Source organism: Rhipicephalus microplus, chromosome 6, assembly GCF_043290135.1.
Source record: "Rhipicephalus microplus isolate Deutch F79 chromosome 6, USDA_Rmic, whole genome shotgun sequence".
NCBI classification, from domain to species: domain Eukaryota; kingdom Metazoa; phylum Arthropoda; class Arachnida; order Ixodida; family Ixodidae; genus Rhipicephalus; species Rhipicephalus microplus.
Window position 1 is genome coordinate 91,645,202 of NC_134705.1, and position 15,502 is coordinate 91,660,703.

Below are 15,502 nucleotides of genomic sequence, written 5' to 3' on the forward strand. Positions count from 1 at the left end.
ATAGTTTATTCCCCTCCACCCACAAAAAAAAAAAAGATAATCTGGCTACATCCTTGCCTCCTGAAACAGGTGCGTTCTCACCGGTGCCTGAATGAATCTCCAATGTTGGGGCCATAAGTACTCTGGGAGTTGCTTATGAAGTTTTCTTTCATAGTAAACTTGTTAGGACCATGCATTCCTTTTCATTTATAACACTCCGTGCAAGGTTACCTGATGTGTCCTAATGTGAATTTATAAATTTTACCTTACAATGGGCCACTCGTCATTGTTTGTTGTCGTCATTGGTTACAACTCGTCATTGGTTACTACTTTTCCCTTAACCTTATTTTACTACCTATGGTAAGAAATGACTAGGGCGGAAACAGATACTCATTGCTGTTGGTAGCGGCAAACGTAACAGTTACCACCCTTGCCGTTACAAACTGCACGCACTGACAGGGTAGTAATATGTGACAAGCATTTAGTAGCCAAAATTCGTTCATACACAAATGGACATAGATGCAGGTAATGCGAAGCATTTCTTTGCGTACTTACTGCAGGCACTTCGAGCGTCAGTCTGTCCATCTGTGTCTAGCCGCCTACGTCTAGGTGCTCTCGTCGTTACCCCCCCCCCCCCCCTGCTAACTTGGCGCAAACCAAAATTACTACAGAAGGGGAGGGGGGAGGTAAGATGGTTCGACGAATATGACTCGTTAGTCATGACATGGATAATGTCACAATCCTGTCATGTACGTCGTCAAACCCTTTCTGCAAACATGTGGCACATTGCCACAGGTGATGGACAGTTTATATTTAACCAGGAACGGCAAGAACAGGCATAGGCAATTTTAATGCTTGAGTGCTAAAAAAAAGCTGACATCGGTAGCGTTGACCCGACGACTGCATAGAATAACTGTCATGGTCCGAGCAGGAATCAAACTTCTGAATTTTGCGTGGAAATCAAGTTTTCCACCACAGAACCGTGCCAGGTCTTGCAAGCACTTTTCAAATAGGTCCAAATGCTCGGGACTTGTCAACTGTAGTAGCACTGCTGGCTATCCAGTTTTATAAACATTACATATATACTCCTATGATAGAGCCGTCATGTCAGGTTCACGTCAATTGTAGTTAAGCGCCATCCGCTGAAGTTGATTTATGTGGCAGTGTCCAGGGCTACCATCTTCGCGAGCACCAGCACTTAATATCAGCTTCTGGTGTTGCTAATACGCATGATCCTGTTGGCATCGTTGTGCAGCTGTAAACAACTGGTTATATAAAACATATGTGGCTGTTTAACGTGTGTCTATACGTGCACTTTTACATATCTTTAGAGCCACTTCGTAACGTTTTGCTAAAAAATAATAAATAAAATTTAAAACACAATCACCTTCCATTTGCATGCTTTGCATAACAATCATTCCCAAGGTATGCGGGATCTGCCAAGTTTTTTCATTAACTTTGGATGACACTTTGAATCAAGCAACAACGCTTTCGTACGCAACAAATTTTTGCCTTCGAAATATCAGACTGGCAAATATAGGCGCTGATTCAGTTTGTTGTACAATTTGGGGATGCCAACTTGATGGCAGGGGTGTAGAGAGAACGTTTACCGATGTTGTGTGGGGAAGAGGATTTGACCATATTTTATGTATGTTTGGACGAGTGCATGTGTGTGCGTATGTACACCCAAGCGAAATCGACAAATATCAGAAAGAACCTGGCCCCTTCACCTTTCTGGCTAGGCCTATGAGCAAAAGCGTCAGTTACGGCCAGGGTGACAAGTGTGCACCCCCCTCTCACCTGTTTGAAGGTGTCCATGGAAGAGGGCGGGCGGACTTCTGAACAGGCAGTGAATTGCGGGAACGAATTTCGTGCAGGTTAGCTTTCCGATTTTCGTCACAACAATGCCAGGTTTGTCTGACGCACTCCACTCAAAGCCCAGATAGTCCAGCTTTACACCTCCTCCCACCACCACTGGGTCATATGGCCCCAAAAAAACACGAGAGAGGTTCACCATTGCTTTCAACAATCTTGCTAGTACAGCCACGATCCTTCCTTCGGAACACAAGACGATGTCATAGGCCATTTCAACTTTTATTCTCATAAAAGAGAAAACTTGGAGAACACGACATTTAACGGAGGGAATACAAACGGTCGATGTCAATAGCACTGTGAAAAACAATTTGTGGTTTACAAAAAATATAGACCCTCGTCTCGCTGTAACTGCACCAGTTTCTACTTAAGGCTCGTCGCGAAATGTGCCCGATCCTCCGCTACCGGAAATAAAAAGTAGAACAACCAAACTAGTCATAGTATGGCTAGTTTGAATCGTTTAACGGCAAATTCAGACCTTTCTGCAAACACTCCTGCACCACGAATTTCCCGTCAAACTGAAAACGGCATCTTCAACACATGATGGCCGAAGCAAGCCTGTTATAGCTTGAAACAAGCAAGACTACAGGGCCATTCAGTACTAAAGCTACCGCTAAAGTTACTACTTCAAGTGTACATTCTCAGTTTCAATGTACCCTACAGAAAAGACACAGTTGAAGCTAGTCCTAGCGATAAGGCTTCTCATGCTCCCCTGTTGTGCAACTTCCTGCCGACGAAGTGCACGTGATTCATGAAATGGCCACCAGCGGACGTCGAATCAAGTTAGGTGGATTCACCGAATGGCAATAGATTTTTCTGGAGCTAGTTTTTACAGCTTGTAGGAGCTTTAGCTTCTAAGGTCCAAGTATGAGATGGCCAAAAAATAAACTGAAAAGTTTATGTATTTTACTAGAGATTTATATGTATTATATTCCTGAAGAGAAAACATGCATACTGGAAAATCCACTGTTATCTAGTACTGCCAAGTGACATTCAAAAATGTAAGTTTTATTGTAAACATCATTTTACTTGAAGCACAATGTTTATGTTCCTTAGTACTATAAACCTCATTAGGCTGCATATGAGGGCTGCAGTGAAGCTGAACTGACAATAAAAGCTATTATTCTTGACACCAGAGCAACCTCTCTCTTGTCACGCATCACTTCCTCACAAGATCAATATAATCAAACGTGCACAGTGTCTCACCGCAACTTGATATAACAAACCCTGATACAATAAATTTTTATATAAAACAAGGCAAACTTAGTAAATTCAGGATTCTTTTTTGTAATGCAAGTGCACAAGGAATTGCTATAACAAACATGTCTCATAATTGGTGTGACAAAGAGATTCCATGTTCACTAAAATGTTAAGCTAGTAGAAAACAGTAATCACCAAGTTATAAAGACGACAGGACTAGCTGGGATATACGGCCGAAGGAGCCCTTTCATAGCTCTTATAGTTGCATGCTCCAACTAGTCTCAGAGTCAACGTCATCTAATTATTACAACTCTCTATTGGCTTTATATTTTATCTTTCAAAGTAACAACTGGCACAGCGTACCACTTCGTGAATTCTCATTTCTCATAAAATGCCACTGACATAGAAAGCTTGTACTGCACTTATCGCCTGATGAGACTGTAGTGACTATGTGGTAAGTGACCAGCACTACAGGAGTTGCAGGTGAGGGTAGCAAAAAGCGAGGAACGGGACGACAGCAGCTTGTGGTCTTCCACTGGTGGAGGTTGTGTTCATTTGGCATCTTTCTGCTCCTCGCTTTACACAACTGCCCTTGCGACACAGTAGATAACCGGGTAGCTTAGTTCGTAAACCGTTCTAAGTACATGAGCCATTCTTTGGTGTACATGCGGAGCTTTCTAGGTAGCACCTCAATGCTCAAAAAGTGACATCACACGAACCTTCCCATCACCCCCATGAATAAAAGAGTCTTCCTGAATAAAGTATTCTTCTTCCTTGCCTGTTGTCCCTCTCCTTTGCTATGGTCTAGCTGACCATGTGCCATGATGGTCCACCTCAAATGCGCGAGTGTTAGGCCTACCTTTAGCAGGCTGTAAATCTACAAAACACGCCTTTAGAGACAAAATTTTCCTCTTTCTTCCATGGCACTTTTTCATAACAATCTGCAGCTGCTAGCATATCACGCCGTACTTGATGTAGACAATTGAAGAGGCACTCTTCAAGCCGTAAAGTTGAGGACTTGACCGAACGAGCCTGAAATGCATGGACCAGTTGCATGACTGTAGCATTTGACATCACAAGCCCGACAGTCTGAAGTTCTCGTACGTGAAAAGATAAAAAATCTCACTGCTCCGCAGATAACAGTCGACGTATGAAAGACTACTTGGCGGGAGTCCATCGCTGAAATCCTCGTCGCCTCCGGCGCATGTTCGCTCTTTCGATTCTGCGTCAGCTTCTTGGACATTTATATTGGTAACTTAGCTGGTCCTTAAGCTTGCAAGGCTGGGCTCAGGAGTTCTCGCCGTCTTCAGGCAAGGGCTGCGAGTTGAAGTACTTGAGCGCCGCAACGGCATTCTCCATACCGATATTGTACAGCGGGTGGACTGTGATCTGAGGAAAAAAGGAAATTAACTCTTTCGTTACCGTGCAAATATCATTATTTTTGATTTGTCTCGAAAATATCACTTTTGCCAGTTTGAAAAGTACTCCAGCACGCATTGCAGCATACTAAACATTGCACAATAAAATGCTTTTTTCAAGAAATATCTGTTGTAGAGCAACAAAAATATTTTAGAATGAATTAAAATGTGAAAAGTGTAAACATTTGGTTGCCAGATGGTTAACAGTACAATAAAAACACTAAATATGCAAAAATATTCAAACAACAAAAAAAATTCCCAATATACATTTTGTAGATAAATGACCCAGAAATAGTATAAAAATAATGAATGTTGTACAAGATGTTTCTTTTTACACAGCCAAAGAAAATCACAACCGAGGTGCTGCTTCACTGCTCTTGCCATGCGGTGAAGCAATGCATTGTTTTTCTTGAGACACAAATGTACTCGTACACTTTCCTCAGTTAATTTTGGCTGTCTTGCGATAAGTCTCCAGGTGTTTCAATATAGATGGGTACCCATGGTGTCAATAATTCCTCTGTAAATGAGATGTCCAATGAACTTTGATATTTCATCTAGCGTCACCTTTTTCCATGAGACACCTCACTCCACATAGGTTGGCGTTAAAATAAATGCACCCGAGAATATTCAGTTGCATTTTTGTGCATATACACTAAAAGAAGGACAATATCACGGGCAGTTCTAAAACGTTTCGCAATGCTCACTTATCAGAGCCAAGATGTGCTTTGGCGGTTTTCTTTTCGTTAGGAGAAGCACTGCAGCCAGAGACAGCACATTGAGCTCCGGTGAAGTGTCGACCACGCATGCAACCAGAATAGTTATACGATTGTGTACACAGGTCAGAAGCTACATGTAGTTGCGGTGGAGGAGGCAACTTGAATATGTAAACAAAGGAAACCCATGAAAGGCCGCGGATGTCACATGCTGATGCAAAACATCGTCGCCATAAAACGTGTAGCTGAGGTGCTGTCATCCTCGAACTCTAGGCTCATCCTCACTCAATTCAGGTGAGATTGCAAGACAGTTTTAAGCAGCAGATGGTGTTTTTCAGCACTGTTGTGCACCTGTGCACGCGTGATGAAGTCATAAGAGCGACTAGTGACACTAGATGCAACCCTTTGTCTGATATAACAATGCAAGCAAAACTAAAGCTGGTGGAAACTGTCAGAGAAGGCCACCCTGACACTTTGAAGATGCGGCGGACCTTCGCGAATATTTTTTTGTAGAAAAAATTTTCCCTGGCCTCCAAGGAATAGTTTTCTATTGAATCTCTGGCATACATTTCTGGCAATGATTACTATATTTACTCGCGTAATGGCCCCGCCGCGGTGGTCTAGTGGCAAAGGTACTCGGCTGCTCACCCGCAGGTCGCAGGATCGAATCCCGGCTGCGGCGGCTGCATTTTCAATGGAGGCAGAAATGTTGTAGGTTGGTGTGCTCAGATTTGGGTGCACATTAAAGAACTCCAGCTAGTTGAAATTTCTGAAGCCCTCCACTACGGCATCTCTCATAATCATATGGTGGTTTTGGGACGTTAAACACCACATATGAATACTCGCGTAATGAACTCTCCTATTTTTAAGAAAAGTTCATTACGCAGGAGAAAAAAGTCACGAGAGTTATAGCAGAGAAAATTTCAGGTGACGACTTGGCTTATTTTGGTCGGCGAAATGCTCAATATATTTTTTTTTGTAGCCCGAAGCTCTTTTTGTTTCGTCCCATAATGAAAGTGCATGGATTGATGCCGAAGTGTGGTCCAGCTTAGTTCCAATGTTCCAGCGCATGCTGTTAGTGACCAGCCGTGTAGCTAGTGTACCCGGCGAATGCATCCTGCGCAGTAGGTGTCACAACTAAGTTCACAACGACAAACCCAACAACGAAAACGTAGCGTCGTATGGCGGCACACAAACGTTGTATTAGACGTTGCGGGTGCACAACGCATTGTCGGCGCGGTGGGTGCGGTTGCGCTTTGCATAGGTCGGAGATGGCGAGTGTGCGGCATGTTCCATGACGCAGCGCGAGCGCCATTTTGGATGCCATGCACTTTGTTTTTGTGCCACTGTGTTTGCGAGGTGCTATCAGCAAAAGAGGCTTCTTCCGCATTCGACAAATGGCGCTTTGCCGTACAAGGTGCGGCAAAGCACACTGTATGGCAAAAGTAACAAGGTAGTTATCAAATGGGACGAACAGGTCATCATCATCATCATCAGCCCGATCACGCCCACTGCAGGGCAAAAGCCTCTCCCATGATTCGCCAATCAACCCGGTCCTGTGCTTTCTGTTGCCACGTTATACCTGTAAACTTTTTAATCTCATCGGCCCACCTAACTCTATGTCTCCCCTTCGTGCGTTTTCCTTCTTTGGGAATCCAGTCAGTTACCCTTAATAACCATCGGTTATACTGCCTATGTCCTACCGGTACGGCCCATGACCATTTCTTTTTCTTAATTTCAACTATATTATCGTTAAGCCCGGTTTGTTCTCTGGCCCACTCGGCTCTTTTCTTGTCTCTTAAGGTTACACCAATTATTTTCCTTTCCATTGCTCGCTGCATCGTCCTCAATTTAAGCTGAACCCTCTTTATAAGCCTCCACGTTTCTTCTTTGTAGATAAGTATACCGGTAAGATGCAGCAGTTATATACCTTCCTCTTGAGGGATAGTGGTAACCTATCAGTCATGACATGAGAGGGCTCGCCAAATGTGTTGTGATTCGAATCTTGTGATTCGACTTGTGATTCTTGTGATTCGACTCTGCACTTATTACCTGTCCTAAGTAGACATACTCCTTAACCACTTCCAGTGCCTCTCGACGTATCACAAAGTGCTGTTTTCTGCCGAGATTGTTCCACATGACTTTAGTTTTGAGCATATCAATTTTCAGGCCTACTTCTCTGCTTTCCTTGTCCAGTTCAGTAATTATGAACTGTAATGCGTCCCCTGAATTACTCAAGGCAATGTCACCAGCGAATCGCAGGTTACTAAGGTACTCTCCATTAACTCTTATCCTTAACTATTTCCAGTCTAGAGTTTTGAATACCTTTCATAAACACGCGGTGAATGGCATTGAAGAGATCGTGTCTCCCTGCCTTACACCCTTCAATATTGGGATTCTTTCCCTATCTTTATGGAGAACTATGGAGCTGTGAATCCTCTGTAGATTTCTTCCAGTATGTTTATATAGGGTTTCTCAATGCCCTGATTCTGTAGTGCCTACATTACTGCTGATGTCTCGACTGGGTCAAACGCCTTCTCGTAATCGATGAAAGCTATGTATAGGGGTTGGTTGTATACAGCGCATTTTTTTATTACCCGATTGATAGTATGAATATGGTCTATTGTGGAGTAGCCGATACAAAATCCTTCTTGGTATTTTGGCTATTTTAACTCTAATATCGTCTTAACTCTATTAGCTATTATTTTTGTAAATATTTTGTAGAGAACGGAGAGTAAGCAAATTGACCTGTAATTTCTCATGCCCTTGACGTCTCCTTTCTTATGGATTAAGATGATGTTGGCATTCTTCCAAGATTCTGGCACCCTTCCTGTCAAGAGGCACTTTGTATATAAGGTGGCTAATTTTTGTAACGCAATTTCTTCGCCATCATTCAGAAGGTTTGCTGTTACTTTATCCTCACCAGCGGCTTTGCCTCTTTGCATTCCTTCTAGGACTTTCCTTACTTCCTTTGTCGTTACTGGTAGGATGTCGAATTCGCATGGTATATTATAGTTTCTCACAACGCCATCCTGGTTTTTTTACTTCTGTACAGCTCTCTGTAAAACTCCTCTACCATCTCGACTATCCTATCCATATAGATTATGATATTGCCTTCCTTGTTTCACAATGCATACATTCGATTTTTGCCTATGCACAAGTCTGCCTTCGCAGCTTTTAGGCTCCTGCCTCTTATTACAGTCTGCTCAATTCTTTCCATATTATACCTCCTGATGTCGGCTACTTTACACCTATTGATTAACTTTGAAAGCTCCACTTGCTCTATTTTGTTGGTTGCATTTGAAACTTTCATCGTTTGTTGCCTCTTAATAAGACTTTTCATCTCCTAAGATAGTTTGCCAGTTTCTCGTCTAGTGACTAAACCTCCAACTTCAAATGCACACATTTGATGATACTAGTAAGATTATCGTTCATTGTATCAACGCTAACGTCGATTATCTCATTTAGTGGCCCAAATCGATTCTGAAGCAAAGCTCTGAATTCCTGTATTTTTCCTCTCACCACTAGTTCATTATTTGGCTTCTTGCATATCAGTTTTTGTCTTTGCTTTTTCAAATCTAGGTGAATATGAGCTCTTACCATTCTATGGTCACTGCATCTAATCTTGCTAACTACTTCTACATCCTGTACAATACCTGAGTGTGCACACAGAATGACGTCAATTTCATTTTTAGTTTTGCCATTAGGACTTCGCCATGTCCACTTACGGTTAGCCCATTTTCTGAAGAAGGTATTCATAATCCCTAAATTATTATGTTCTGCAAACTCTACTAATAACTCCCGTCTGGCATTTCAAGAGCCGACGCCATATTCCCCCACTGCATGGTCTCTAACCTGTTTCTCACCTACTTTGGCATTAAAGTCGCCCATAAGAATCTTATACTGTTTCTTTACATTATTAATGGCTGACTCTACAACTTCATAAAAGCATTCAACCAAATGATTATGACGGCTCGATGAAGGCATGTAGGTCTGTACCAACTTCATCTTGTACCTTTTGTTAAACTTAATTATAATACTTGCCACCCCCTCTCTGATGCTATAGTATTTTTCTATGTTGCCAGCAATATTCTTATGTGAGAAACCTCACTCCTAGTTCTTTTCTGTCAACTAATCCACAGTAGCATAGAAGGTGTTCATTCTTGAGCACTGTATAAGTCTCTTGTGTCCCCCTAACTTCGCTGAGCCCTACTACATCCCATTTAACACCCTCTAATTCCTCGAATAGCGCAGCTAGACTAGCCTCACTAGATATCGTTCTAGTGTTGAAAGTAACAATGTTCAGATTCCAATGGCGGCCTGTCCGTTCCCAGGGATTCTTAGCACCCTCAGCTGCGTCACAGGTCTGACCACCACCTTGGACAGTTGCTTCGCAGCTGCTGGAGACTGAGGGCCAAGGGTTAATTGCTGTGTTCATGGGAGGTTGCGGCCACCTACTGCACCAGGGTGGCCAATCCTGGTGAACAGGTATCTGAACCTATAGAAATACAATGCGGGCTTCGACAGGGATGTCTTCTGTCACCTTTGTTATTTACGCTGTGTCTACAGGGACTAGAAGCCAAATTAGAGGGGAGCCGACCCGGCTTCAGCCTCTTTTTTGCCAAGCAAGAAAAACACATTGAAAAGTCATTACCAGCATTGATGTATGCAGATGATATATTAATAGCCAACAACAAGGAGGATCTGCAGGAATTGATAGACATCTGTCGTAATGAGGGAGATAGGTTCAATTTGAACTTCAGCAGGGAAAAATCGGCAATCATGTTTTTCAATGAAACAAACGCAATCAGCATAAGATACAGAAAGTCACACTAGAAATAGTGGATATATATAAGTACTTGGTCGTATGGATAAATAACGGGGCTGAGTATTTAAGGGAGCACGAAAGATATGTAACGACCGAGGGCATAAGGAATGCAGCTGTAATGAAAGATAGGGCACTGTGGAACTACAATAGGTATGACGTTGTGAGAGGGATTTTGAAAGGTGTCATCCTCCCGGGTTTGACGTTCGGCAATGCGGTCTTGAGCATGAAATCAAAAGTTCAAACAAGACTGGAAATGAAACAACGTGACATAGGTAGACTTGCTTTAGGAGCACACGAGAATACCCCAAATCAAGGGGGTAAAGATGACATGGGATGGACATCGCTCGAGTGCAGGGAAGCTAGCAGCAAGATAGAATTTGAGGAGCAATTGAGAAAAATGAGAGAAGAGCGTTGGGCTAGGAAAGTTTTCAGTTACTTGTACATGAAAAATGTCAATACTAAATGGAGAAAACAAACTCGAAAATTGTCAAGCAAGTATTTAGACAACAGCAGAATACCAAGCCAAAAGGAAACATCGATTAAGAAGAAGGTGAAGGAATGAGAGAGGGACATGTGGAAGATGGGAATGTGTACGAAATCATCACTGGAGGCCTACTGAACTTTCTAGCAGGAAAAGATCTATGATAGGTAATTCACGAAATACTTCTCTGCTGTTCAAGGTCAGAACGGGAGTATTGCGGACCAAAACGTACTGAGCCAAATACGAAGGCACAGACACGATGTGTAGTGCATGTGAAGAGGAGGAGGAAATGGCAGAACATTCGATAATGTTCTGTAAAGGGCTCCACCCTATTGTCGAAGATAATGACGCCGAATTTTTCAAAGCATTGGGGTTTAGGGACAGTGAAGGCAAAATAGACTTTAAACGGGTAGAAATAACCACGAGGAGGCTAACTGATTGGTGGCTACAATCAAAGTGCAAGTGAAATCCTTAAACACAAAGTGATAGTACTTAACTTTATGGCTAGATGACGTGAGCCATCGCCCAACAGCCTTATACAACCATCCATCTATTGCAACTGTTCAGCATGATTGCATAACTATCTTTTGTTTTCATTGCATCCTTATTTTGTCATATAATGGCTTTATTTAACGTTGTTTCTATCATTAACGGCACTGGCTGTCATACTGAAATAAATTGAACAGATACACAAAAAATAGTTTTTGTCCTTTTTTTTCAAGGATCAAGGTGGGGGGGTGGGTGTATTATGAGAGTGGGTTCAGTACCCGAGTAAATATGGTACTTATTAACATGGCCGCATTGCAAAGCTGATGCTTTAATTCGATATTTCGCTTGAAAGCTTCTTCCCATTACAGAACTACGATGTTACTGTAACATAATCCCGAGAGGCACACACTTCTGTCAAGTTTGCGAACCTAGTGCCCTTTTCCAACAATACACGCACATTGGTTCATGCAAAGGTTCGTAAAAAATCACTATGTTGCAAAAATGGGTAAGTTCTAATTGATTCTGAAAGTTTAGTGGTTGAATTAACTATTACAAAGTGCTAGGGTGCACGAGATACAAATTCGATATGTCAAAATCGATGATCCAAAAGTGTCTATCACTGGTGATCGACTTGAATAGGCATGGTAACAAAGGAGTTAAATTGAGCAGATTTCATGGCACTGCAGCGATTCGAAGATGCAAAGCTGTTTGAACATAATAAAGTTGTGCTCATAAATGTGCTGATGTCATGGGAAGCTACAATAACGTAGTTATACTACATCATGTAGACAGTGCAATTATGTCATGCTATATAATCACTGGGGTTTGCAGTTCCTAAACCTAAGTAGTATTATTATGAGTGACACTGTAAGAGGCGGCTCTGGAAATTTAGACTGTATAGCGTACGTTATCGTGTACCTAAATCTAAGCACTTGTAGCTCTAGCATTTCACTTTGATCGAAATGCGGCCACGGCAGCCAGGTTTAGATCCTGGGACCTTTGGGTCAGTGGCCAAGCACCGTAAACACTGGACCACTGCAGTGGGTACTTGTTGGATCCTGATTTCGTGCATGAACCAAGTGAATGACCATCATGGTTCTAAGGCCATCATGTCATGCCCAACTACTTCCATTACACAGTAAATGTCCTAGCAATCTATGTAGATTAATTAGCAGAGACATACACACTGGAGAATATAAACCGTAGCATTCAACATCCGAATCTTATATCATTCGCACAGGCATGATTAGTTGGTTCTCTCAACCGATGTCTTAGTAAAACATGCTTAGCATCTAACCCAACAATATGAACATCGTTTGCAATGGCCAGACGAGTGCCACCTAATGTCCCGCTGCTAAAGCCATAACCTCTAAGCACTTTCTCTGCAAGTGCCAAACATTTCATGAAACCTACTGCAGGATTGGCTGACACTGCCAATGACGCCACTCGTGCTCTGAACTGTAATAAAATTTTTGCAAGGACACACAGCATGTTCTGGTGTGAAGACACTACACTATGCTGCCATATTTTATATAATCAAATTCCAGAATTGGTACAGTTCTGAATACGAGCAAGAAGTCCAAGAATCGAAACACACGAATAAATGCAAACAAATTTGCATGTGTTACAATGTAAAGGTGGTTTCACTGCAATAGAGCATTGCAAAGCCGTGAAAACACACATCCAAATGAAACCCGCACTGCCATGAAACCCCACTTCAAGGTTAAATGAGGAGATTGTCCTCACATCGATTCATCTTTCAAGTTTAAAAGCTTGGAATACCTTTTTATATGCTCTAAATATAGCAAATTTTAAAAGGTAACATATTTTACAGGCTCATACTTGCATTATAGCGAACTTCAAAATATGCTACTATATTCAATGTTGTCACTTTCTATGCTGCAAAAACAATTGTATTTGCACAGGCCTAGTCTCAATTAAAAAATATTGTGCAGGTTTGTTAGATCATGACAAATATGCATTTTTTCTTAATAACACACGGTACATATGCTACTCAATTCAATTAAAAATTATCTGACCAGAATCCCTATTAGCTTAGAACCTGAAATTCACTACTTGCACAAGCCTAATTCCTTCAGTGACGCCAGCTCTGGGTTATAATAGCTTTTTTATAAGCACACTTAAAAGGACATTGGAGTCAAATAATAAACCAATGTAATGGCGGAATTTTTTTTCAGACACTCTGCTGTTACTAATGTCACAATCATAGCCTTATCAGCGGAATGAAACAAATGTGACAGTTTAATATTAGAATTTCATGCTGATATCCCTGTATAGGAACATCAGCGGGATTTATAAATGTTTTTTCATATTTTCGCCACATTGGGTCAACAAGATTTCTTCAAACGTACAACGTTTAACATTCCCGCATCTCAAAAGACAACGTACTTCACTTTTACCAATAAAGAATTACGTAAGCCGCACAATACGTAATCAACATCTCTGACATCACTGCAAGTTGACGTGGGAACCTCACATCAACTGGCAGGTTAGTCTCGGTAGCCTCTGCTAAAACTTTATCAAAATATTAACCAAACATCACGCAGGAGAACTGCTTGGTTGTGAGAAGAGACTTACAAGCTCATTTTCGGGATCTCCGAGGACTCGACTGCTGCCCAAGATGCCTCCGCCGAAGTGTTGCGCGACGCTTAGCCCACTCAGCAGGTAGCAGGTGTGGTAATAGTCTCGGTGCCTTTCAAAAAAGTAAAAGGACACAAACGTTTGTCTAAGTATTCCACTAAAATGCGGCACATCAGTGCCTCATACAGATTAATTAAAACTGACGAGAAAGTTAAGGAAAGTATAGGGGATGTTATTTCATGGTAATTATGATGCATACGCAACAAAAGTAAAGTGGACGAAAGCACGAATTGTTACTGCGAGGGGCCAAACCTGCAACTTTCGATTAACGCCCTTAATGCTCTACCAACAGAGCTACAGTGGCAGTTATCACCGCGTCCACTTTATGGGGTGTAAAAGCGTATTTTATACTTTGGAGTGTTGGTGCAGCTAGTAGCTATTACGAGGGTAAACTCACTTTCTGCCTGCTGGTGCCAGCAGCAAGCCATATTTTCATCCACTTTACTTTCTTCCCATTTACACCACGACTGCTATGAAGAGCATTTCCTACACTTTGCTAGACTTTGTCGTCTGTTAGTTATAGTCAATGCTGTGTCCAGTATAGAAAAACGAGCCGAAGTGGGGTTCTACCGTATTCACACTAAAAGCGGCTCTTCTCGCTCACTTTCCAGGCTTGTCAAGGAGGCCGCCTGAGGGATCTTGGCAGCACAGCAGGATGTACTCCTGCAGGGCGTCCTGGTCGAACAGCCAGCGCTCCATGCTCAACGACTCGTTTCCCAGGGAGAAGAGCAGCTTGTGCAGCAGCGGGAAGGCCCCTCCCTGCCAGAAGCTGTAGCAGCCGTCCACCAGCTTGTTGGTCCGCCCCTGGAAGCCGCCCTCGAAGCGCATCTGGCGGTTCACCAGCCACCGCTGCAGGTGTAGCGGGGATGGCGAGAGAACGCCAAAAGTTGGGATGAAAGCAACATGCACTAGCTGTCACAGAAAGTTCTACTAAATGAAGGGGTCCTCCAACACTTTTTTCGAGTTTTAATAACAAGCGGTGGCTGTTACGGAAAGTTCAGTGACTTAAAAAGGCCCTGCAACACTTTTTCAAGTTTTAATGGAATCTGCTCCCTATTCGTCCATGACGCTTGACGAATCACATGCCGCAAAAAATATTTAAAATCTGTTATGTATGAGCGCAGCTGCAAGGATTGGTTACACGCTGAAAGCTAAACAGAGGGGGACGAAAACAGTGCGGTAAGCTACGAAGGTTCTTCAGAGTGTGCCACGACATTGGGCACTTTTTCATTTTTTTTCTTCGAAGAAGCAGCTTCCTTTCAGTGCCATTATAAGAGCGTGCTCGGGCATGCAGCAGCATCCAAAAGTGGCCGCCGCAACTGTGCGGCTAGCAAATGCTCAAATCAGCCAGTGGCCACAGACTTGGGTATATGGCACTGAAATTAGCGTATATGGCAATATTTGCCCAAAGAAGAAAGGCACAACTTCGAGATGACGTCATAGTTTAAGGTACCACAAGCGATTTCGTCCGTCGTATGAAATCCAGCTTTACCTGCACTTGTTTAAACTCTATCTACATATTGTCACAAACAGTACATTGGCGAAACAGGACAGCCTGTTAATGTTAGAATAAATGGTCACCACACGGCCACGACACAGCACTTTAATGCAGCAGGACACAACTTCGACAATCTCACACTTTGCATACTTCAGTCAAACTTCCGACACCCAAGAGACAGGAAATACAAAGTCACACCTCATTCACAAGTTCAATACACTCCAGCCAGCATGTGTAAGCATTTCTAAAGGGCCTCTTGAATCAATTCGATGCGATACAAACACAAAGAACACCAATGAGAGTTAGGCCTTTCTTCTAGGAAATGAAAGTTTACCATTGTGAAGTAGTGCTTTTGACAACAGT

The 15,502-nt window shown here is 42.5% G+C and overlaps 1 protein-coding gene across 2 annotated transcripts in view; it reads right to left on the reverse strand.

Annotated features, from left to right (window-relative positions):
* Positions 1–2,057: 2,057 nt before the first annotated feature.
* The window catches only part of Fntb (Farnesyl transferase beta subunit), a 37,797-nt gene continuing 24,352 nt past the window's right edge, over positions 2,058–15,502 (reverse strand). For both annotated transcript variants that reach the window (XM_075866188.1, XM_037418963.2), the window contains 3 exons: positions 14,246–14,490; positions 13,579–13,693; positions 2,058–4,440 (listed from right to left, as the gene is read on the reverse strand). In XM_075866188.1, the coding sequence (XP_075722303.1) occupies positions 4,339–4,440; positions 13,579–13,693; positions 14,246–14,490 (462 nt within the window). In that variant the 3' untranslated portion in view covers positions 2,058–4,338. The remainder of the gene's footprint in view (positions 4,441–13,578; positions 13,694–14,245; positions 14,491–15,502) is intronic.